We start from the raw sequence: 24071 nt of genomic DNA, 5'->3' as shown, positions 1-24071 counted from the left end.
CCAGCAGCTGCTCCCATTCTCTTTTGGAGCACTGCAAATTACGGCTCCTAAGCCATCCTGGGGGGCAGACAACTGGCTGCCCAGTGTCGGCATGGGCCTGGTACAGCCCCCCACTCTCTGCGGTGCCTGGTGCTGTCAGTTTTACCACTATAAATACTCATTTCCATAATTATTATTTAGCATTTGGAGAGCAGCTATTTTACACTCAGTGTTCTTTGTAGCCAGGAGGGTCTCCCGGTTCATGCCAATAAAATTTCCATTTACTCTGGACATCAACCATGGTGATTAAAAAAAAAAGAAACCCATAAATTATTTACTGAAATGGAAGTTCAGCTTACAGTAATAATGCATTAGTTCAGCTAGCCATGAAGCCTGTTATAGGGTAATAAAATTCTTTTATTTTCCTTCTTAAAAGATTTTTGCACGTAACCTACACATGACCTTGAGCTGATCAATTTTCAAAGATGACAGTGCAGGGAGGGCAAGTAAGGAGAGAGAAAGGGAGAGCTTCCTTTAAAAGCCTGATTTTAGGCAATTGTCAGCAAATACCTATTATCTCACAGCTAGGAGGGGAAAGGAATGAAAATATATATTGCATTTTTTAAATTGTAAGGACCAGACCTAAAAATCCTTGTGAAATTGAGCATTTATTTGATAGATACATAAATCTGGCAGCTAGAAAGAAGACCTATTCAGAAAAGCTGAGGAGTCACCATTGTTGAGACCACCTGTCATTTCACAGGAGCCTAGAGCCTTGTAGAAGAAAGTCAGCCCTACAGTTCTGTCTTCATTTTTTTTTTTAAAGCTGTATTTATGGAGGAGGATTGGTTTTATGTATCTCAGAAAGTCTACAAATCTGCTCACGGCCATTTGCTGAGTAATGTCTTCAGCAGAGAACGACAAGCAAGTTCATGAATTACGGCTGGCTTTGACGTTTCTTATCAAGACTGTTTTTTATTTTAAGAACATCTGCTTTGATTAAAGCCATTAAATCCAGGAGCAAATAAAAATATGTCTGACTTTCACATGTCTGGCATTTTATAACAAGAACCCCGATGAAACCTATGTCTTAATTCTCACACCCCTTAGGCCAGTGATGCATATTAACCCCTAAAGCCAGTGATGAGTAAAAAGCTAGTTTCTCCTCCACTATCTGGTTTGGGGTTCTAAAAAAATCCTGTGGCAGGAGACTTGTTGTTTGAGTCAGACTTTTACTTATTTATATCCTCTACTTTGCTGCAAAGATATTTGCCTTTATTTATAGACCTCTCTTTGCTGCAAAAATTATTTTAAAAGTGATTTGGTTGAAGAATGTGTTGGGAGGTGAGTCCTGGGTTGAGTGAACCTAGAAACACCCTTACCAAATTATTTTTAGATTCACACAAACTAGAAAAAAAATTGCATAGTAAATACGCAAGACACAAGTGACGTGAAATTATCTGAAATTAAGAGCAAAGGAGATCGACAGTTATTTTCTGTTGGTTTACTAGAAAGCCTCAGGGTCTCTTTCTCCTCAGTTTGACCATCATTCTGTGGCTGATGGCATTCTTGAAATGTTCAGTGTTTTTCTAATTCTGTGATGTGAAATCACCAGATCTCTCTGTGTTACTACATTTCAGAGGGACATAGTGCTTGACATGGAAGATGCTGTGAGTGTCTATTTAATGTTGCTGGAAGAGTGGAGTAAGTATTTTTTAAAACTCCCAGGTCCCTCAGCAACACATCCTGATGGACTATCTTGCTCTCATCTCTATTTTCAGCCAGTCTCCTCTCCCTGCCTCCTTTTCCATCAGCTTCCTTTCTGGCTCCCAAGCCTGCACTCTAAAGCTCTCTATCCTTGTTGGGCACTTAGCTTTGCCTTGCTTGTCTGTTCCGATGTGCTTAGGCCTTCTGTGTCCTGAACTGGAATATCATATAGGTGGGTATATTCACGGGGCAGATGTCATTGCATTGGCTTTAACTGTCCAAGCTAGTGACAGTTGGTATTTCTTGCTGTGGATTATGGCCTATGTGTAAGTGGTCCGTAGCCAGGATATGCAGCAGGTGCCTTGTACTTATAGACATAGCATATATATACTTTTTTTTTCTGTTGTCTGTTACCTCAGATCTGTCAAATATCAATAGATCAATGGATAATATTCCATTGACCCCATTGTGTTTATTCCTAATTACCTACCTATTGAATGAGAGCTCTCTAGCTCGGTTGAGATTATTAGCACACTAGAAATCACCCATACCCCTCAGGGCCTGAAGTATTTTTTTTTCCATATCCCATATTCTTTTCTCCACGAATTTGTAAGCACCACTTGAACATCCTAAAAACTTAAATAATAGAAAAAAATTTGTCCCTACAGGCTCTGTGTATTCTGTTCCTGTGCGGGATTGATACACCTTAACTGGTGCGTTATCTTTGATTTGGGATATACAGAGCTCTAGATGTGGGCGTGCATGATTAGCATGCGTCTATAAAATGTTACTCCTCCATGCCTCTATGCAAATCAGTATTAAATCATTGCATGGTACAGCTGCATTTTACCTTCTGATAGAGAAAGTCCATGAGGTTCAATTGCCTCTAGGCCTGGCTGAGTGAGTGATCAGCAAGGGACCGGGTTGGGGAGGTACAGGGGGCACCAAGAAAATCCTTGGTTCTTGTCCTCGAGTATCCTGGAGTCCTCTGAGGGCCTGAGGCATGTGTTCCATGTGTGGCCCAACACATGCTCTTTTGCAAGTCAATGGGACGTGCTCTGAGAAGAGTTGAGTGATGGGATAATTAGAACCAAGCAGACAGCGGGGTGGATGGTTTGTCTGTGGATAATAGCTTGTTTGCTAATTGCCAACACCAGATTTACTGGGCAATTAGACATTTGGTGTCTTCCAAGACCTTCTGTGCAAATGTGGACACATGGCCTTGGGCCTCGCAGGTAGCAGGTGGAGAGAAGGTGGCTCCCAGTGCTTAATGGCATCTCTCTGCAGGCTGCCCAAGGGGCCATGGGCAGGGCAGATATCTCGCCGACAGGTGGGAAGGACCATCTGGCTGGACTCCCTAGCAGAGAAGCAGGATTCCCTCTGCTTTATGGAAGGGGGTAGGTACCCTTGGCTGAGAGATTAGCAAAGAAGGTGGACTTGAGTCGGCTGGGCCAGGAGCTGGGCTTATGTCTCTGTTCCCTTTTCAAGAGCACTGAGCCATGAATGCTCCTAGGAACGAGAAGTTGCTTTCCCTCTAAGATGAGCAAGTTGAGTTTTTTTAATTAAAAAACTTTTTATTGTGATTAAGTATATAAAACATAAAATTTGCGCTTTTAACCATTTTTAAGTGTACAAGTCAGGAGCATTATTGCATTCTCAGTGTTGTGCAACCATCATCACTACTGTTTCCAGACCCTTGTCATCACTCAGAATAGAAACTCGGTGCTCCACATTCCTTCCTTCTCTCTCCCAGCCCCTGGAAACTTCTGGTCTACTTACTGTCTCTATGACCTTGCCTATTCTAGATATTTCATATATGTGGAATTGTACAATATTTGTCCTTTTGTGTCCAGTTTATTTTACTTAGCATAACGTTTTCTACATTCATCTATATCATAGCATGGATGGGGACTTCTTTCCGGTTCACAGCTGAGTAATACTCCATTGTATAGACATGCCACATTTTGTTTACTCAACTTTTGATGGATACTTGGCTTTTGTCTACCTTTTGATTATTATAAATAATATTGCTTCATTCTTTTGGGTAGATACCTGGGAGTAGAATTGCTAGGTCTTATGGTAATTCTATATGTGATTTTTTGAGGAACCACTAAACTGTTTTCCATAGCACCTGTACCATTTTACACTCCCACCAGATATCTATAAGGGTTCCAGGGTCTCCATTATACTTGCCAACATTATTTTCTTTCTTTTTTTTAATTTATTTATTCATAGACACACAGAGAGAGAGGCAGAGACAGAGGCAGAAGGAGAAGCAGGCTCCATGCAGGGAGCCCGATGTGGGACTCAATACTGGGTCTCCAGGATCACACCCCAGGCTGCAGGCGGCGCCAAACCGCTGCGCCACCGGGGCTGCCCCTCTTTTTGTTTTTTTTAATAGCAGCCATCCTAGTGGGTATAAAGCAGTATCTCATTGTGGTTTTGATTTGCATTTCTCTAATAGCTAATGATGTTAAACATCTTTTCACATGCTTATTGGCCATTTGTGTATCTTTTTTGGAGAAATATCTGGTGAAGTCCTTTGCCCAGCAAGTTGGTTTCGGGCCTTTGTACATTTTCTCCCAGGGGTTGGAACTGGAGCCTTCTCAGGAAAAGAGACCAGATGCCTGCAGAGAATGGAGGTGGCTGTGCAGATTTGAAGGCTCACATTCACCCTTTCATGATTCATTTCATTCCCTCAGCCCATTTGGCACCCACTGTAATGATGCTATTTGAGTTCTCACCAAGCAGGAAAAAACAAAAACCAGTAAGTGTGTGGGATTAACCAAAGTGATTTGGCAACAGAGGGAGATGGAAGGATTCCTGCACTCCCCTAGAAGCAGACAGGACTTTCTCAGACACCTTACACCCTCTGGGCTTCCTGGACCACAAGTATGTTTTAGCAGATTACCCATCCTTCCTACCAGGTTATTAGGCTGTGTACTACATGGAGCAGTATTTGCAGAGCATCCCCAATGGCACCTGGGATTTGCAGGTGCCCAGGGCTGCTCATCGTCTCTACAATGGGAGCCCGCAGTCCTTGTTCTGCTGCTCTGCTGGCCCTGCCGGTCCTGGGGTGGTAGGCAGCAAGACCACTGTGGAGCTTCCAGCAGGGACAGTGTGACTTCTCCTTGGGTGCTCATTCCTCGGGGGGAGCCACCGGGCTCTGGCAGGGTGTCACGACAAATGTCAGTCCCTGCATAATTATAAGAGTAGTAAGGCAATCAACAAAGTGATGCTGGTGCTGCTCTGCTGTTGGCTCTTCTCTGGTTTGACCTCATGTCTGTTGTAGGGCCCCATGTGCGAGGTCTAGGAATGCTGATCTACCTGACTTTCTGCTGCGGTTTTTCTTATTAAATGTCAAAAGCCTTCAGGATCACTAAGAGAGATGAGTTCCCCCCATTGTGATGTAGCCTCCTGCTAGGGGGAGGGAGGAGGTGATGTGTCCACTAAACAAGGAAGTTCTTTCTGGAAGCTGCACTCCTGTCCTGTATCCCTGTAATAGGGCTTGTTGATCTGTGGGGCAGGGTGGGGAACCTGAGAGCCGTGGGTACTCTTCCCAAAACATGCACACAGACAATGCACACCATGCACCATCATGCTGCCCAGGTTAAGAACGATGAGGGGATCAAGCAGTATCTCTGCTAAGTGGGAGTTGGTGGGACATAGTGAGAGGCCTGCTGGTCACGAGGAGAGAAGGAATGTCTCATTTCGTGGTTCTAAATACCCAGTACAAGGAGCCAGAACAGAACCCAGAACAGGCCCGGGTTCAGGCTTTCAGGGGCCACAGTGCCTGCAGCGGTGAAGCCTTGCTGCTTCTTTCTGCCCCTGGCTCAGCCCACACCACTTCTAAGGACAACCTTTGTCTTTCTTTTCAGAAACAGCCCCCACGTCTGCATATTCATCTCCAGCCCGGAGTCTGGGGGACACAGGAATAACACCACTGTCCCCTTCCCATATTGTGGTAAGAAATGTATATACATGTATGGGGGTGTGTGCTGACTATCTTTGCTTTCTAGATCTGCTGTCACGAGACAGGCTGCTCGGCAGCCCCTCACATTGGTGGGTGGGGAGTACACTGTGCCGGGATTAGCCATGGGAGCCCACCAAGCCCATTTGCTACCCTGGGCCTAAAAAGGCTTTTTGTGGTGTGGCTGGTGCTTCTGGAGCTGCTGGCCTGGGTGCATAGAAGTCAGGATGGAAGCACCCTTTAGAGATTGAGGGCACAGAGACACTGGGGCGTCCTTTTGGGAGAGGAAAGCCACATCTGGCCGGTGCATCAGTGAAATGCAGCGACTTTTCGACTATAGCTAACTGCCCTGTCTGCAGGCCTGTGGCTGGGCTTGCTTCTGCGACAGCCAGCCTGGGAGAGAAAACCTGGATGAGGAAGGGGCTGGAGACTGGGCATTTGCTCTCACCCTACCCTTCCACTGAAAAGATGGATTCTGTGGGGCAGCTGTCCAAGGGACTTACATGTAGCTGACCAGAGAAGAGGGCAGAGGGAGCCTCACTCCAGGGAGGGGTGGCTTTGCAGGAGCCCTACTAGGTAGAGGCACCAGCTTGTCTTGGTTTTCCTGGGTTTACCTTACTTGGGGCCTTGGTACTCCCTCAGTCCTGGGGAAACTGGAAGCCCGGCCCCCGAAGGCCAAGTCCTCACACTGAGGGTTTCCAGACTGCACTCTGAGGGTTCTGGGTCACCTTGGACTGTGCAGGGATGGAGGACAGTGTGAGAAGGGGGCAGATGGGTGGGGCTCTCACCCTCTGCTTGAAGCAGTACACTTCAAACCCAAACTTTATTGGTTTATAATGCAAAGTTCTGTGGATATTAAAAAAAAAGTCTACACTGCATTATTAAAAAAAAAAAAAAAAAGGTTTGGAAACCTGGAATGGCCTGACCATCAACTGGCTTGATGTTGAGAAAAGGCTCTGGACCCTGAGGGGACACGACTTGCCAGGATCACATGGCCAGGGTCCCTGGCAAAGCCCTATTCCCACACACGACATGGCTGAGCAGATGGAGTACTCACTTGGGATGTGGCAAGGCCACAGCTGGCAAATCATTCTGGGCAGTTCTGGAGGTCTGCATGGGAATTCGGGGAAGGCAGGGAACGATTGTGTCACTCAAGGAACCACTGGCCTTCCAGACTGGATGGACTTTCCATAATTAGTCATGTTCATAAGCAGTCGATGAAGGGAGTGGTAGACAAGCTGTAGGCAAGTGCCTCCCCTCTTCAACGTGGTCCTCCACTCAGGGAGCACCTCAGTGTCTCCTTGAGCCACTTGGGTGGAGAACCGAGGCTGGCCTGCCCTCTCCATAGGGCTCACCGTGTGGCACACTTGAGCCAGAATTCTGTCTATAGTGGGTGCACAGCTGGCCAGAGTAGAACACCAGGCTCAGCGGCCCCCACCCACCCCCATACCTTGCTCTGTACACCTGCAGAATGACGCTGACACGAACGTCTCGGAGCAACAGACGTTTCTGGTGGTGGTGGCCATTGACTTTGGAACCACGTCCAGTGGCTATGCCTACAGCTTCACCAAGGAGCCAGAATGTATCCACGTGATGAGGTGAGTGCTGTGGGCAGGGAGGGTCGTGTGCAGGCGCCGGTCACCATACCTGTGCACCATACCTGTGCAGGCGCCGGTCACCATACCTGTGCAGATTTGGAGGAGGACCCTGGGGGAGGGGCGGGGCATTAGTTTGAGAAGCAGGTGAATGGCACTTAGTGGGTGGGTCCTGGATTCTGGCTCAGCTCAGCCCAAACCCGCGGTGCCACTTTGGGGTAAACCACTCTCATCTCTGGGCTCCAGGTTCCTGGTCTGTGTAACATCATTGGTTTAATTCTGACTCAGTGGGTCTGGGGAAGGCCTGGACAGTGTGTTTGAAACCTGGCCCGGGTTATTCCAACATGCAGTCTGGGCAAGAGGTGCTGACTTAAAGGATATCTGTGATGCAGGAGGTCCAGGCGTCAGCTCAGCCACATACTGTGTGATCTTATGCAATTGCTGGACCTTCTAAACCTCAGTTTCCTCATCTGTGAAATGGAGGTATTGACGGTATCTGTCTCACAGGGTGTTTGTGCACATGAAATGAGATTTCCTGTCAAGGACTTAGTACAGAGTTGAATATAAGTGGAGAAGGTGCTAGTTCTTACATGATAGTAACCAGAAAGCAGATTGGGGTGAATTTCAGCCAAGTAAACCTAAAGGGTCAGCCTGAAGTTGCCCTGGGTCTCTTGGGACACTTTCTGTGCTCAGGACACCGTTCCCCTTCTCCACCTGGCCCTGCCATACACACAGAAGCCTAGAACGCCCTCTCGTCCTCTGCATCCCCACGTGATGGACTATCTGTGAGGACTCTGGTCTACCCTGGCACCCATGCAGGCTCCTCCAGTCGGGTGCATGGTCCTCCTGCAGTGTTGTGACCCCTCAAAGCTTCAGGAGCCAGGAGTTTATCACTCTCATTTTCCAAATCCAAGGATGGCTCCAGAGATACACGGTGATTGGCTTTGGAACTCCTTTAGTTGACAATTGTGGAATTTAATTATGGCTCCCAGAGTAAGATCTTATGCATTTTTAGAGTGTGCTGCTTAAAACAGAAGTCATAATAGAAGTGGCCTCCACCCCAATCTTGGTTTAGATGTCCTAAGAGGCTCCAGAGACCCATGGGTGTCATATCATTAGGAAATAACCAAAAGCTTGTTCTTGTGGGGAACCCTGGTGACAGCATAGCCCTCTTGTCCAGTTGCCACCAGGTTTCTGCCTCCAGGTAGCTAGACACCTGCCGTGAGGTCTGCTCTGCTGTCCCCAGGGACGGAAACCCCGAAGGGAGAAGAACATGGTATTAAAAGCTAGAATAAGCATTAATAAGCTTCTACACAGTTGTTTTAAGAAATATTATTTCAAAGGGATAGACTTACAGGAAAATGGGGGGGGGGGCAGAAAGAGCTAAATAACATTAAAATTGCTTGGGAGGGATCCACGCAGTATCTGCAGTGTTTAGGCCTCTAGAGACATCGTCTCCATTCTTGTAGAGATTCTAGAGGGAGGTTGTATGTGAATTTTATTTCAATCAGAACATGTTAACCTTGATCCAGACTGACAGAATTGTGGTTGAGAAAGTTTCATTTTCTCGTATTTTAATAGGAATGAAGGAATAAAAATTGGAAGGGAGAAAACTCAGGAGGTTCTTTGCGTGAACCTAGTGAAAACGTCAGTTCTAATAGTAGCAGAAAGTCCATTTGTGACAGGTCATGTGTGGAGCACCAGGTGCCCAGAGTCTGCCTGGGAGGTGATCATCCCTGGGTCTCAGTGCAGTCGTCATGGAGACTTCGACTCCCTGGGTAGAAGCCTGCATCTTGGTGGAGCTTGACCAGGGAACCTGCCAGGGACGATTCCAGACCCATCTGCATGGCAAATCTAGGCTGGCTCTCCACCTGGACTGTGATGGTCCCACTAATGCTTAACAATGTCATGTGGGGAGCAGGTGTGAGCTCAGCCAGGCACCCTGCAGGCCGGGGAGAGAGGTGTGTTTCCCTTCGTGTACTGTGTCACCACCAGAGGCTTCTCATAGGTTGTGTGGCCAGTGGCAGGATGGGAGCCAGCTGCAAAGTCAGACCTGGTAGAGAAGAGAGCATCCTGGCTGCCTTGGCAGCCGTGGCTTCTCTGCCATGGTCCTGGAGAAGGAGGGGAAAGCACTGAGTCACCTGCCTTCTCTACTCCCCTTCCTATTCTTCTTTCTTCCTAATAGAAGGAAGGAAGCTTCTCTGGGGCTCCACCTAGCCCCCGCCCCACTCCCTCACCCTGCCATCAGCTCCAGGATGTAATCCCATCACCTCTGTCTGCCTGTATTCACCTCTCTACTCACCTCTCTCCTCTTCTGGCACCTGCCTCTTCAGGACACAGCCTTACGGGACACAGTCCCTTCCCACCCCACTGCCCCCATCAGGGCTCTCCTGCCATCTTGTCACTCTCACCCCAGTGTGAGGCACCAAGTCTGCTTCCTCCTGGATCTCTCCTGTGAATGCCAGGCTTCCATCTTCAACCCCCTCCGGGGAGTTCAATGCTACCAGGTTAACCTGGAGTTCCCCACGTTCCCTGTCACCTCCCTGGGTAGGGCTCCAGGTTTCTGTGAAGGGTGCTTTCTCCTCTGAGCTCCCAAGTTGGGACCTCTGGGTGCCTCGGCTCCTGCTCACCACCATGGCCCTTTGGCTCGGTGCTCCCTCGGGACAGCTCATCCTCCTCCATGCCTTCCCTCTATCCTGGTCGGAACCCCTTCACCTCTGCTCCCAGACAAGGCCTCAGCCTCCTCCTCAGCCTCCCAGCTTCCTGTCTAGTTCAGGACAGCTCTGATTCTGCTGTGCTCCGGCCCTACAAACTTCAGTGGCTCCCCCCATTACTGACTAATTCCCTCCGCCCCGGGGTTTTCTGCAGCCTGGTTCCAAACACCTTCCCGATCTTATTTCTCACATTCCTTCTCTGCCTCACACAATCACTCAGCATCCCCGCACATGCCCCGGGTTCACCCACCTCTGAGCAGCCCGCAGTGCCTTTCCCTCCTTCAAGATCCTGACAGCTCTGTCGGTCCTTCGAGTCTCTCCGGAGCCCTGCATTCCTCCCCCTGCCCCACCATCTGGTACCTCTGCCTTCTCTGACCCCTGAGTGCATTTCCTGGACCCCTCATTCCCGTGTGATAAGGCAAGTATGTTTATGTATACCCTACCTTGTTTTAGAGACCACATAAGCCAGCTGTACATTTGCTTTGAGGGCTTGCAAATTAAAAAACCAGACCCCCATCTCCCTGCAAAAAGATATAACCTACTGGGTTGTGAGTTATCTGAAGGCAGACACATAAATATTTCATCTCTGTGTCACCAGCCCCTGCACCCAGTAGATGCTCCGTAAACGCTGAGTGGAAGGTTGAAGTAGACCTTGTCACCGAGCAAGAACCTGGTGCTTGCTCCTTTCATTTTTTTAACATTTTATTTATTTATTTGAGAGAGAGAGAGAGAGAGAGAGAGAGAGAGAATGAGCAGAGGGAGAGGAGAAGCAGACTCCCCACTGAGCAGGGAGCCCGATGTAGGACTCGATCCCAGGACCCTGGGATCATGACCCGAGTCAAAGGCAGACCCTTAACCGACTGAGCCACCCAGGCACCTGCCCTTTCCTTCTTTCTGGCTGAAGTCGTGTCTCTGATCACTACTCAACCAGTGGAACCAGAGTGCGCCGGTAGTGGCTACTGTGAGCACCCACACCTATAAGAACTGTGCACACAGGAGGTGCTGGGATCGGTGCTGCCTGAACTGGGATGATGAAGGAAGAGCTCATAACCTCTGCCTTTCCTTGGTGTCAGGCGATGGGAAGGGGGAGACCCTGGGGTGTCCAACCAGAAGACCCCGACCACCATCTTGTTGACCCCGGAGAGGAAGTTCCACAGCTTCGGGTACGCCGCCAGGGACTTTTACCATGACCTGGATCCCAACGAGGCCAAGCAGTGGCTGTACCTGGAGAAGTTCAAGATGAAGCTGCATACCACCGGGGTAAGCCAGCCCTTCCTTCCCTGGGCCCAAGTCCTCCAGCCCTGGCAGGGGAGAGGTCTTCCCAACCCAGGGAACCCTCGGGTTTCTCCCAAGCAAAAATTAACATCCATTTGCTGTAATTTTAGGAATGACCTGGAGCACACAACACTTTGGTGGAATTCACAGCACACTCTGATACACACGTGGGCAGAGAGATACTCAGAATATTTAATACTGTGTTTGCCTTGGAAACTGCTCAGAGTGGACACTGGCTGGAGTGCAGGCAGAGGGGGCTGGGGGCTCCCTGCCACACCAGGAGCTCCCTCTTCAGTTGCTGGGTTGCTGGGAGATCTGGGGATTCTGAGGGCAGGCCTCCGGGGCCAGGGGCATTTGGGGGACCCAGGACAGTGGCTATTAAAAATAAGTTTAGAAGTAAACCTTCTGTGAGGGGCAGCGGGTAGCTCAGGAAATCCGGTGCCTGGTGATTGGAGGCTCAACTCCCAAAGCAGCCCTGCTCCCAGTGTGCCAGTACCCTAAGCCGTCTTCATCAGTTGGGCCCCGCTCCCAAGCTTCAGGGGGAAAGTTTGGACCATAGGATAGGATTTTTTTTTTCAGTTTGAGCATTGCATCCCACACATTTTCCTTCGCTCTCAGTACTACTTAGAAATTCAGGATGGAGATGGTGTTTAAGACCACGCATCCTGGGACCAGATGCCCTAGATTTAAATCCTGTCTCTGACACCTGCAAGATACTTAATCCAAGTGACTTAACCTTTCTGGTTCTTGTGTAAAAGAGGGACACTGACAGTGCCTTCTTCACGGGGATGGTATAGGATTAAAGGAATCAAAATACATAAAGCTCTTAGAGCCGCGCGGGTACTTAGTAAATTCTAGCCAATTGCTAGCTCCTGTTATTATTGCTTTCATTTCTGCTGTGAAGTGCTTGCAGATGACAAAACACATGTTAATGGGAACCCAGCAGCCAGCGCCCTGCCTCCAGGGCTCTGTGCTCCTCAGCCCGGCTCTCTCTCCGTAAAGCAGACAACAGGCTTCTGCCTGAAATGCAGCCTTCCTGTTTCACCTGATGATGTTCAATGTCAGAGGGGTCTCATGCAGGTGGGAGCATAGGACATTTCTTCCGTTTTGAGTTTTTTTTTTTCAATTCTGACCCTGTGGCTTCCCGATGCTTCGCCACCTTTCTGAGCCTAGGAGTTGCCTCCCAAAATCTGAGATGTCTTTGTTGAGCACCAGGGGTGGGGTGTCTGGTTGGGAAGAGTGAGCTTATGCCAATGGGTCAGGACAGCTGATGGACTCCCCGAAGCTGGTTAGTAGCTTTGTGCCCCTTCAGACTCTCAAGGCAAAGCCTCATTATCCAGCCTAGATCAATCTGGAGGCTGATTTTTTCCCCCTCTGGTAATCATGAGCCTGTGCATCTGGGCTGCCTTGGGGGCTTCCTCCTGATGCTAGCTCCCACTCTCTGCCCGTGCCTGCCCTGTGAGCACCTGTCATTTTTTTTTCATAACCCCAGTCCAGCCAGCATCTCACAGAGCATCCTCCACCCAAGGACCAGACTGCTTTAGCTTCTGGCAGAGGAAGGGAGGCAGTGATGCTGTGCTCTCAAGAGGATTAAGCACAAGCCTTAAAATAGGAGCTCTTCTATTTTGGTGACTTGGTTGGCAGCTCATCGGGGAATGAAAGCTTCATGTCTGTTTAGCATCGTGCACATCAGCGAGTTGGCATGATGACTTGGGCCTCTGCTAGGGTCTCCCAAGGGTGACTGTGTGTGTGTCCGAGTGTGGAAATAGTGTGTACATTGCATCAGCAGTGGTGCCTGCTGCCTTCCTCTCTTCCTGGCCTCTGTTGCCTCCCTGAAGCCTCTGCTCCGTGAGGATCCAGGAGAGAGCGAACAAGAGGGAGGGAAGGAGGGAGAAGTGGAGATAGGGGCTGAAGGGAACAGTCAGGGCCCCCTACACAGTAGGGAGACAATGCTGCCCAGGTCCATTTGGGGGGACACACTCTCCTCATCTAGCACATACCAGGAAAGAGGAATATGGCTCACCGGGTTCCCCAGATCTCAAGTAGCAGTTCCTGAAGCCACAAGGCGCGTCTCCCCTTGCTCGTCTCACTGTTCCTCCTGCTCCCCCACCAGGACCTCACCATGGATACAGACCTAACAGCTGCAAATGGCAAGAAAGTCAAGGCGCTTGAAATCTTCGCTTACGCCCTGCAGTACTTCAAGGAGCAGGCGCTGAAGGTAGGTCACGTGCCAGGGCCCTATGGTAGAGGGAGGTGCACCTGCCAGCGAGGGGAGCAGGTGCAGCCTCAGAAAGCAGCACTCAACCTCATGCACTGCTGGTGGGAATGGAAAATGGGACAGCTGCCTGTCAGTTCCTCAAAAGTAGAAACCCAAAGCTGCCAGCGATTCCACTCCTTGGTATGTACCTGAGGGAAATGAAAACACCTATTCACACACAAATGTGTACATGAGTGTTTATGGCAGCAGTATTTGTAGTAACTAAAAAGCGGAACCCACACGAGCATCCATCAGTGGATGAGTGGGTCACTAAGTGGGTCTATCCGTACGATGGGATATTAGCCACAGAAAGGAACGGAGCCCTGACGCATGCCACCATGGGGATGAACCCTGAGAAATTGCGCTGAGGGAAGGACGCCAGACAATAACTGTATGATTCCCTTTGTAAGAAACGTCCAGAGTAGGTGAATCCCCAGAGCCAGGAGGTGCCCCGGGGCTGGGGGAGGGGATGGGACTGGCCGCTCATAAGTATGGAGTTTCTCTTTGGGGTGATGGAATTAGAGAGTGTGATGGTTGCATAACCTTGGGAATATACTAAAACTTCACTGAATTATACACTTTAAAAAGAGTTTTATGGTGTGTGAGTTATATCTCAGTAAGAAAACAAAACAAAAAGAAAGAACACACATGTGGTGGCTGTGGGATCTCAGGGCGAGGTGCTTAATTTCTCCAATACCCACGTTCCTAACCTGAAGAGTGGGGCAGGTCGTGTACCCTGTGGGCTGTTTGATATTAAATCGGGCATGAAATACCTCCCTCGGGGCTGGGCGCAGTAAACTCTTGGCAAACGGGTAGGGAGGACTGTCCCTCCTCCCAGTCCCCCCCCCAGGCCCCAAGGGAGAAGCTGTTGCCTGAGGGAGCCCCTGGGATGGCTGTTGCAGAGTTTGCACAGTGATGACCCTGGATGTGCAGGAATTGGGTAACTTCTAAGTGGAATACAGCCATCCACTTGGTGCCTCTGCCCTTGGGCATGGTGATGAGCGGGTGTAAATCAGATGCGTAAGGAGCCTCGTGTACTGAGCTTTATCCAAAAAGAATTGGGAACTTTAGAAGCATTTGGTATTATGTGATCACTAGAGGAAATTTAGTAAATTCCAGAAATAGTATAGAATTCTAGAAATAGGGCTCGAGGGAAACAAAGACGTGAAAACAGAATACTGCTTTCATCCATTCACGTACCTTCTTTTTCTTCTTCTTCTTTTTTTTTTTCAAATTTTGGAGTACCAAAATTGTGTGCCAGATCCTGTACAATTTCTGGCAGCGTCAAAATAAACAGTGCGAAGGAGTACGTAGTCACTGGATTGGTGTTGTGAGGGGGTAACTGTGGGTGTTTGGTGTTTGGTGAAGGCAGAGGTTCTGTCCAATGAACAGCAGCAGGGAAGGCTCCCTGGAGGAGGTGCATTAGGGGGCTGTCACTGGCAGCAGCTGGAAGGGTGGGTGTTTCAAGCTGCTGGAATGGCACAAGGAGAGCACAGGGGAAAGAAAACACAGCAGACAGCTGTGGAAAGTGAGCAGTTTGTGATGGGAGAAGAGCAAGGCTGCAGGACAGAGCGGGAGCAGCGAGATGGTGCAAAGCCTTGAATGCCAAGCTAAGGAACTTCTTGGGTCATGGGGAGCCATCCAAGGATTTCCAATAGGGGAATGCCATGGCCACAGAGACAGCATTAGAGGGAGGGGAACCACAGTGTCCCCAGGGCTGCCAGGGTGGAGGAAGGCCATATGGAAGCAGCAGACTCAGATCCTGAAGCAGTTATGTCTGAAGGCTCTGAGACTTGCGCAGTGGAGGGTCATTTGGGGAGCGTGAAAGCCCCTAGAAGGAAGAGGGGGTAAGAGGGGAGGGGAAATATTTTGGGAAATAATTTTTCCACCAGAAGGGAGGAGAGGCGAGAGGACAGAAGGAAGGAGTAGGAGGGAGACGTTGGTAGTAAGAGGAGAGCATCATCCTTCCAGGCAGCAGCAGGCAGGCCAGGGGGTGCACAGAGAGGCGGACCTCTGCCAGCCGCGAGAGCGGGGATCTCAGAGGGATGGGCTCAGCGCCTGGTGGCCCTGACAGCCAAGTGAAGGACTGTCTGCCTGTAGTACCCGTGGCCTCCTGGAGAAAGGTGAAGGAGCAGAGGGAGGCCGATGACCTGGGAGGCCTCTGGGTTAGGAGGAGGAGCTGTGAGGACCTGGGGAAAATTTAGGACCTGAGAAAGTCCATGACATTGGATTGGGTTTCAAGTTGGTCAAGGGGGAAAGAGTGAACAGCTCATCTCAGAAGGGGAGGGGAGAGGTCGAGGGGGCAGAGGACCAGAGGACCAGCAGGGGTGCAGGAGGGTGGGCCGAACACATCAGCTCAGCGGAAGGCTTTAGGAACCTGCTAGCACCTTCTCCCAGCAGGGAACATGCTGTAGAGATTCCATGAAGAGAAGCTTTCTGAGGAGAGTTATAAGACCCAGGGCCTTCATGAGAAGGCCGGCTCGTATTTGAAGGACAGATGGATTCAGAGCAGGGGATTATTCTTGTTGGACCGGGATAAGCAACATAGAATATCTACTCGAGCAGCACATCTCAGGAATCACAGGCTTGTGAAGCCGGCTTGACATACATGAAGGAAAGCAAGTGAAAGTGCCTGACATGATGGGATGTTTAATTAACGGCAAGGTGCTTTCCCTTCTAAGCTGTATTCCATCCACTGGTGAACAAACCGCTTATTTAAACAACCTTCCCTACAGCCAGGGAAGCCCAGCATTCACATTTCGAGCCTTTTCCTGTTTAAAGAGTTTAAAATAGCCTGGATGGTAATCGGCAGGATGCTTAGAACCCTCCCCAACACATGTCAGCACTCACCTGCCTTTAAAGCCCAATGCAGACCTGCAGGGAAATAAAACACAATAAAACAACAAGGAAACAAAACAAAAACAAAACCCGCAGTTTCACGCGGGCCTAATGCAGAGATGTTTTTAAAAACGTGTTTAAAAAAAAAAAAAGTTTACTAAACGTACTTCACACTGCTGAGCTGTATGCTTAAAAAAAAAAAAAAGGTTCACGTGGTAGATTTTTCATTATGGGTTATTGTCGCAATTCAAAATGAAAAGAATTTTTAAAAGGGAAAAGAAAAATTTACTGTCTAATCACCGAGGAAGTTAATCCCGTGACAGAGTGGCTCAGTCAAGGTAACTACTGAAACGAGAGAGGAAATGAGATACCTATCACAAGAAACAAATCATCAGCCTATTAATCTTCTGAAACATGTCCCCAGAACCAACTCCGACGCAGCCGGGCGTTGGTGCGTGTTTAGGTTTGATTTCAGATTTGTCTGGTGAATGTGGCAACAGGAGGAGAGAAGTGGGAAGGAGTTTTGCCCTATCAGAGGTCTTTTCTGGGCAAGGTGCTCCCACGTGTTCTCACTTAATCTCACCAGAAACACTGGGCATTAGTTTTATTCTCCCCATTTTACAGATGGGAATACTGAGTCTGGGAACTATTCTGGGGTATTTTATCCGTATGGACTTGGTGTGGACCTCTGATGCTTCCGCCCATCCCATCGATCCGTGTGGTTCCGCTGATGTGGTTTAAACCTCAACCAAAAGTTAAGGGCAGCGTGGTTCTTTGCTTAGGTCATGTTGTCCGTGTCCTTCCCATCCTGCTAGGGGAACTCCCCTGAGGTGCTGGCCTCACAATAAGGTTGCGGACAGTGACAGCTCTGACAACAGCTGTGGGCCAGGCCCTGTTCTAGATCTGAATCCACATGTAACAATTTGGTGAAGACTTTGGCCTTTAGAGTTGAGATCCACCTGGGTCTGGGTGCAAATCTTGGCTCTGTCACTTTCCAGCTGTGCAGTCGTACAAAGGTACTGAACATATCTAGGCCTTAGATTCCCGTCTCTAGGAAGGGTACGCAGTTATGATCCCTTCCTAATGGGATCCTGAGATTAATAGAGATGAGGTCTGCAAAGTGCTGAACGAGGTGGACACAGAATAAACTCCCAGGAAATGTAGCTCTCAGAAAATTATCACTCCTTCCAACCGCAGTGTGACCTAGGTATTATTATCCTCACTGTGCAGATAAGGAAAATGAGGCCAAAGGCCTCTGACCTGCCTGCCTCCTCCTGTAGTCACATTCAGTGAGTGAAAGCAGCAGAGATCCCTGCTTGCAGAACATTCAGGAAACTGACCCTTGCTCCCTGACACTGGTAAGTTCAGGAGACGGTAGCATAGATGCCCCAAGAGTTCATGGCCAGAAAGCCTGGAATCCTCAGTGAAGCCGTAGGAGGACCAGCTGTGTCCACCTGACCTGTGGCATTTCCCTTGGCTTTAGGAGCTGAGTGACCAGGGGGGGTCAGAGTTCGAGAACTCTGATGTCAGATGGGTCATCACAGTGCCTGCCATTTGGAAACAGCCCGCCAAGCAGTTCATGAGACAAGCTGCCTATCAGGTGAGTGTGGGGGTGGGCAGGTCGGGGGGAGGGCAGGATGTCTGCGGTGGTGACTGTCCCCCCACTCTCACAGGCCTCCCTGGGAGGCAGTGAAGGGTGTCCCACGGGCCCGGGGATATGGAGCCTTCTTCCTGGGGGAGGAACGGGGGTCAGGTCCACAAGGGTTGGGCTCGGTTTTCTTTCTTTCTACCACCTTCTACACTGTAGATTCCCCAGGGCTAGGATATCAAACTGGGGCACAGAGACATTTCTTCACGGGTGAATGGAAGTGAGAACCTCAAGGAAAAGGCTTGGGCAGTAAGAATGTTTGAAGAAGAAAAGAGTAAAGAGAAAGCCGAGGGCTGTGAGCCAGGCACATCAGCTTGGATGGAGGTTGAAATCTGCACATATGCAGCCGGGACATAAGGGACATGGGATAGTCTTCTGTGCATTTCACCTTGTGACCTACACGGGAGCACACACGGTCATCGGGGGTGGTGAGGCCACCAGGCCTGCATGGTGGCGGACACCTGGATGAGGGCAGTGGCATGGCTGAGGAGTGTGCCAGTCAGTGTGGCGCCGTGGACAGAGCATTCCATTGCCAATGGCCAGCCGGTCCCTCCTGGGTGCTGGGGGCATCCCTGGTACCATGGACCCTCACGGCCACCAACCCTCACACTGTTCACAGGCAATGTGTGCCATGATGGGGCTTCCATGAGGGTCTGACATCATGGCAAGAATGGCTGGCCGAGCTGACCTGCAGGTCAGAGTTGGTCCCTGCTGTGGTTAATCCCCTGGGTTCATGGAAGCCCACCCTGGGGCCTGGGCCTACTCTGTGCCATGAGAGTCAGTTTTCAGAGCCTTAAACCAGAGCTGGGCTGGGAAAAGTCACCAAGGGAAGAGATGTTCCCTTGCCCACCGCCAGACCTCTCAGGGGACAGCCACCCTTCTCAGGGGACATGTCTCTGATGTTGAGTTTGTAGCCGTATGTATAAACCTTTCCTTTCAAAACACCCACCCACCAGAGCAACCCTGAACGCCGAACATAGCGAAATGGCCATGGGTACCTTGGTGTCATGAACTGTACTCAACGCTTGGAGCTTTACTCCAGGTGACAGAGTTCCGGGGAGAGCATTGCCCCCGCGCCCCACTTCTTCGTCCCTCCTCTGCCACAGGCTCTCTGCTCTGCTCTCCCTTTCAGCGTGAGAATCTGGCTCAGTCTATGTATCTGCCAGAAATAGATTTGTTTTGATAGGGATGAAGGAAGAGGGTGGAAGTTCCAGAAAGAGGTAACTGCTTTAAAAAGGAAGAAACCAAATGCAGTTTAGTTGTCCACAGAAGCCCTCGGCCTCCTGGAGCTTTTCCACGGTGTCAGCCTCCAGGCAGTGTCCAAAGATGGGACGCCAGGACATGACTGTCCATGAAGACACAGCCGGCTTTCTGAGTTGTCACAGGAAGGACACTCAGAATTCATGGCTCTGACTCTCATTTTCCCATAGGAAAACTGCAGTGACAAACAATGTGACCCGGAAAAGGGTCAGTTCTTATTTTAGCCTGAAACAGAAAGAGGTGCAGGGACTGGTGGATTTGTCGGGACTCTTGGAGCTGTGGGCTGGCTCTCTGAGGAGTGGGGCCTGGCAGGGAAGCCCTCCTCCTCGGGGTGAGTAGGAAACCAGACAGAGGGGGGTGCGGTGGCCTTCAGGGTTTGGCAGACTCAAAATGGCACCTCAGAGGGTCGATGATGGGTCAGCAGCTCCTTGCGAAAGTGAAGGTGAGCAATGTTTATGGACGTGGGGATATTTCTTTCTGAAGCCCAGAGATACTCTGCAGACTGGCCGATCCTTTGGATGCTGGGTAACTTCTGGTTGGTGTAGTGTTTGTGCAACTTAATTTTGGGCTCATTGTAATTCTGATTTGATATTTGTGTCCAGTTTAGCCACTGAGTGGCTTTCAAGATGACAGGGGACCATTCGGTCATTCTTTGTTTCCTCATTCATTTTTTCATTAAACAAACCCACTCTGGGGGACTTCTGTGTGCTGGGATGTGGTCGGCGCTGGATTCATACCCTATGTAACCAAGATGAGACCCCTCTCTCAGGTTGCTCACAGCTGAGTGAAGCCTTTTGTACTTTGGGGAGGGGGCAAAGGGAGTTACAGGGGCTCAACTGCTTGGCCGACTAGTCTATGATATCTTTATCTTGTCTTCTGGAAGAGTCCCCATGACAAAATGGAAATGAAGCATGGTCAAAGTTAACATCTCTCCCATTCCCTCTCTTTATCCTCCATTAATTATACAGAATAAGATAAATATATACCTCTGATAGTTAATTTTATGTGTAAACTTGACTGGGCCGAGGGGTACGTTGGTCAAACATCATTCTGAGTATTTGCCATGAGAATATTTTTTAATGAGGTTGACATTTAAATTGACTGAATAAATAAAGCAGATTGCCCTCCCTAAGGCTGGTGGACCTCATACAATCAGTTGAAGGCCTGCCTAAAACGAAAGGCTGAAACTCCCCAGAGTAAGAGGGAATTCTTGCTGCCTGTCTGCCTGCCTTCAAACTGGAACATTTTTTCCCCCTCCCTTTGGACTCAAACTGAGCCATTAGCTCTTCCTGGGTCTCGAGCCTGTGGGTAAGGGAACAACACCATGAGCTCTCATGGTTCTCCAGCTTGCCGACTGTAGTTCTTGGGACTTGTCAGTCTCCATAATTGTGTGAGTCGGTTCTTTGTAGTAAATCTCTTTCTGTGTTTGTGTGCATCCTACTGGTTCTGTTTCTCTGGAGCATGCTAATAGAGAACCTGAGCAAGGAACATAGTTCTTGGGTCAGCTGGCTTCTCAGATCTGAGAATGCCCACCATCCCTTCCAACCAGAATGCTGCTCATCAGCCTGGCTTCAGGTGGAAGAGCTGGAAGGATGAGGTAGGATGGTCAGGACAGCGGGGAAACTGGTCACATTTACTTTGCTTGCATGCAGGAAGTGGAGTCCTTCCTTCAGGCCTGTTGGTGGCCCTGTGAACCCAGGTTCATGACATTGTCATATGGGGGTTGAGCTTCATTCCTCCACTGGATGCAGAGCAAGAGATGAGGCTCTGGGCAGCATCTCTCATGGAAGAAGCAGGCATGGAGTGGATGGTTCTGGGGCCGCTGCTCAGAAGTCTGTGATTCAGTGCAGGGATTGGTGGGGCCACGGGGCACTTTATGGATACAGTTTTATTTGTGAAACTCCAAAAACTCCTCCTGTGTCAAATGCTTGTTGGAAAAGTGGGTTAAATCTCTATCTTTTATAATTCACAGCCTCAGGATATCGTTAGACCCGTTAAAAGTTCAGCTTCACTGAACAGATGGTATACTGCAGGAAGAATGGCTGATCCCTCTTCTGAGGCCTTCAGGAAAGACCTAGAAGGAGAGACAGTTCCACTGAGTCTTGAGGGGGAGTCATCGTGGATAGGAAGTAGTCCAGTTGATTTCTAGAGGCGCTTTGCCTAAAATGTGTAACCCTAGTGGGTTCCAGAAACCCGTCAAAGAAAATATGTTCCCTTACATATGATGATGTCACCTAACGCGGAGTTATAGCTTGCACTGGCTTCCCTTCCCGAACAAAGCGCAGTGAAAAAGAATCACATGGGGGGGAAACACAACAAGCAACAGCCCCTGACACCCAGAACTGGGGCAGCTGTAGCCCTGTGCGGCTGGCCGTGGGCCGGGAGCACTTGGTCGGTCTGGCCATCCTCCACAGCTACGCACACAGTCCCTGGCCAGCTTTCCTGGGTGACAGCAGGGCTGGGGGGCAGAGTAGCCGGTGTGAATGCCCACATCCCCAGGCTCCAGGCCCCCTCCACTGCGGTCTTCTCACACGTCTGCTCCTCCCAAGTGGGGCTCATGACCAGATAGCGGTGCCCTAAGGGAGACTGTGGTGGTGCTCCTGCTGCCCTGGATTCATGGAGGAGTCAGATGGGATAGTGCGGCCTTGGCTCAGACACTTTCTGTTTGTTGAATCCCCAGGTCATGTCAGCAGAAGGCTCTCATTCAGTGTATTTTTTTTTCTTTTTTTTTTTTTTTCATTCACTGTTTTAGAGACGAGGGCCAGGAAATGCAGAATAAAGGCTGGCTGGGAGGGATGGTGGGTTCATTCATTCAGCAGCTATCCCCTGAGCACCCACCTTGTGCTGTGGGACGAGAAGACCTGAGAAAGCGTAGCTGCCCTTAGAAAGTGTAGCCTCTTACGGGAGAGGCTTGGCGTGTCTGCATGATGTGTAGTTGGAGACAGCGTAGGCCGAGTGCTCGGCCAGGGCCCCGTGGAGGCAGAGCTCATGTGGACCAGCGACTACGAGGTACCAGCTTCAGAGGCAGAACAGCCAAAGCAGCCAGGTCCCCTGCTCTGGTTGACCCAGGCTGAGGCTTCTGCTGAAAATGACCGCAAGCGTTGATGGAGAAAGAAAGCCTACCCTTCCAGGCACTGGGTCCTCCTGCCTAGAGAGATCAGGGCATCTGAGTTTTTGAGAGTCTGGCAGATTCTTTTGCATTTCCTCTCTTTCTTGATGTCCACAAGCAGGCTCTGGGACCCCTTCTGGGAAGAAGGAAGCCAGCTCTCCATCATAGTCCCCATCAAAGTTGCTGTTGGGACAGGGTCCCTCACTCTCTCTGGGGAGCAGGATGGGGCATGTTCGAGCAAAGGAGTGTGGTTACTTTGTCCTGGGCCTCTCTCTGATCTTACCTTTTCCTCCCCCCCTGGTCTGAGGTCCTCTGCACCTCCGCTCCCCATCTGCATCCTCTCTTGGGTACCATGGGGAGATTTCTACCTCTGTGGAAATGGGGCAAAGCTTTTGCTGCAGGGCTGAGGCCAACCCAGCTGGGGAGGGACAGATGAAAGGCCTCCCCTGAGGGGCGCAGCCATGCTGTTTGGGGCAGACTGTGTGTCTTTCATGTCTTCGGAATGTGGGTGCATTCCAGGGGGAACCTGGATTGTGTAAGTCCCATACCAGGGACACGCAGGCACCTGAAGTGGTATAACTGTACTCAATGCTCTTTGCTTCTCTCGACTTCTTGATTTGGTTTTCTGTATAAATACTTCACATCTATTTTTTTTGAAGATTTATTTATGTATTTGAGAGAGAGAGAGAAAGAGAAAAATAGCCAGGAGAGGAGCAGAGGGAGAAGGAGAGAGAAAATCTCAAGGAGACTCTCTGCTGAGCACAGAGCCTGATACGGGGCTCAAACTCATGACCCTGCGATCATGACCTGAGTCCAAACCAAGAGTCAGACTACTGAGCCACCCAGGCTCCCCGATACTTCACATCTAAATCAGAGCGGCTGCTCACAGTTTCAGGGGAGGTGTGGAGAGGAGTGAAAGCATTTACTTTTTCTTGTTTTCCCCTCCTGCCCCACTGCCAGGGCCAGGCCCGCTGTTGCTCTTCCTGGCCACGTGGTGACTGCCTGGTGTGTGGACATCCTAGTGGGACACGTGGCGGTAGTGAGCCTGTCCTCCTTCATGCCGCCCCTGGGCGAGGCCCCGGTGCCCTGCTCTCCTCACCCCTTTCTCCCAGGCTATATTTCGTTCTGAACTTTGGAAGAGCATCTTAAACATTTGGCCTAGTTGTTTCTTTGTAGCTAGTTTGTCCTTCTTCCTCATGCCATTTTGTGGTAAGCTGGAAACCTGTTAGCTTCTAATCTAGGAGGTCCTTGACTTTACAAACCCATAATCTGGAAAAAAAAGTCAGTCTTCCAAAGTGGTCCTTTAGAAGGGGGCTCCCCGTGGTTTTATTTTGGATTTCTTCTGGAATCCTTCGGGTTGAGATTTGGAGGACTCAGCTTTCCTGGTGATGCTTAGGTCTCTAACTCTTATTCTTTGTCATGGGGCGCCATAGCCTTCAGCTGTCTTGGTGCTAAGGCTGTCTAATGGGACCCTTTGGGAGGCTGGCAGAGGGGGACTTTAGTTCCTTGAGTAGGGAGCAGTGGGAAATCTGCGGCCTGTTGATGGGCACACAGGCCCTCTTCAACCCGGGGACCAAACTGATGGGTGCCCACGTGGTTGGCTAACGGCTGAGGGCACAAAACCATAAGGAGGCAGTTATTCTGTAGATGGTATAGGTTTTATAAAGTTGGTCTTCCAGAAGGGCTTCTACCACTGGTGAGCATTTGGTATTGGTGAGG

General features: G+C 49.8%; 1 protein-coding gene across 5 annotated transcripts in view; it reads left to right on the top strand.

Moving 5' to 3' along the window:
- HSPA12A (heat shock protein family A (Hsp70) member 12A) overlaps positions 1-24071 on the top strand; it is a 160554-nt gene that overhangs the window by 121096 nt on the left and 15387 nt on the right. For all 5 annotated transcript variants that reach the window (XM_025467356.3, XM_025467352.3, XM_025467353.3 and 2 more), the window contains 5 exons: positions 5565-5650; positions 7127-7254; positions 11039-11225; positions 13354-13458; positions 17819-17935. In XM_025467356.3, the coding sequence (XP_025323141.1) occupies positions 5565-5650; positions 7127-7254; positions 11039-11225; positions 13354-13458; positions 17819-17935 (623 nt within the window). The remainder of the gene's footprint in view (positions 1-5564; positions 5651-7126; positions 7255-11038; positions 11226-13353; positions 13459-17818; positions 17936-24071) is intronic.

The sequence above is a fragment of the Canis lupus genome, chromosome 28 (genome assembly GCF_003254725.2).
Source record: "Canis lupus dingo isolate Sandy chromosome 28, ASM325472v2, whole genome shotgun sequence".
NCBI lineage: Eukaryota > Metazoa > Chordata > Mammalia > Carnivora > Canidae > Canis > Canis lupus.
This window is presented reverse-complemented; position numbering and strand designations above follow the sequence as displayed.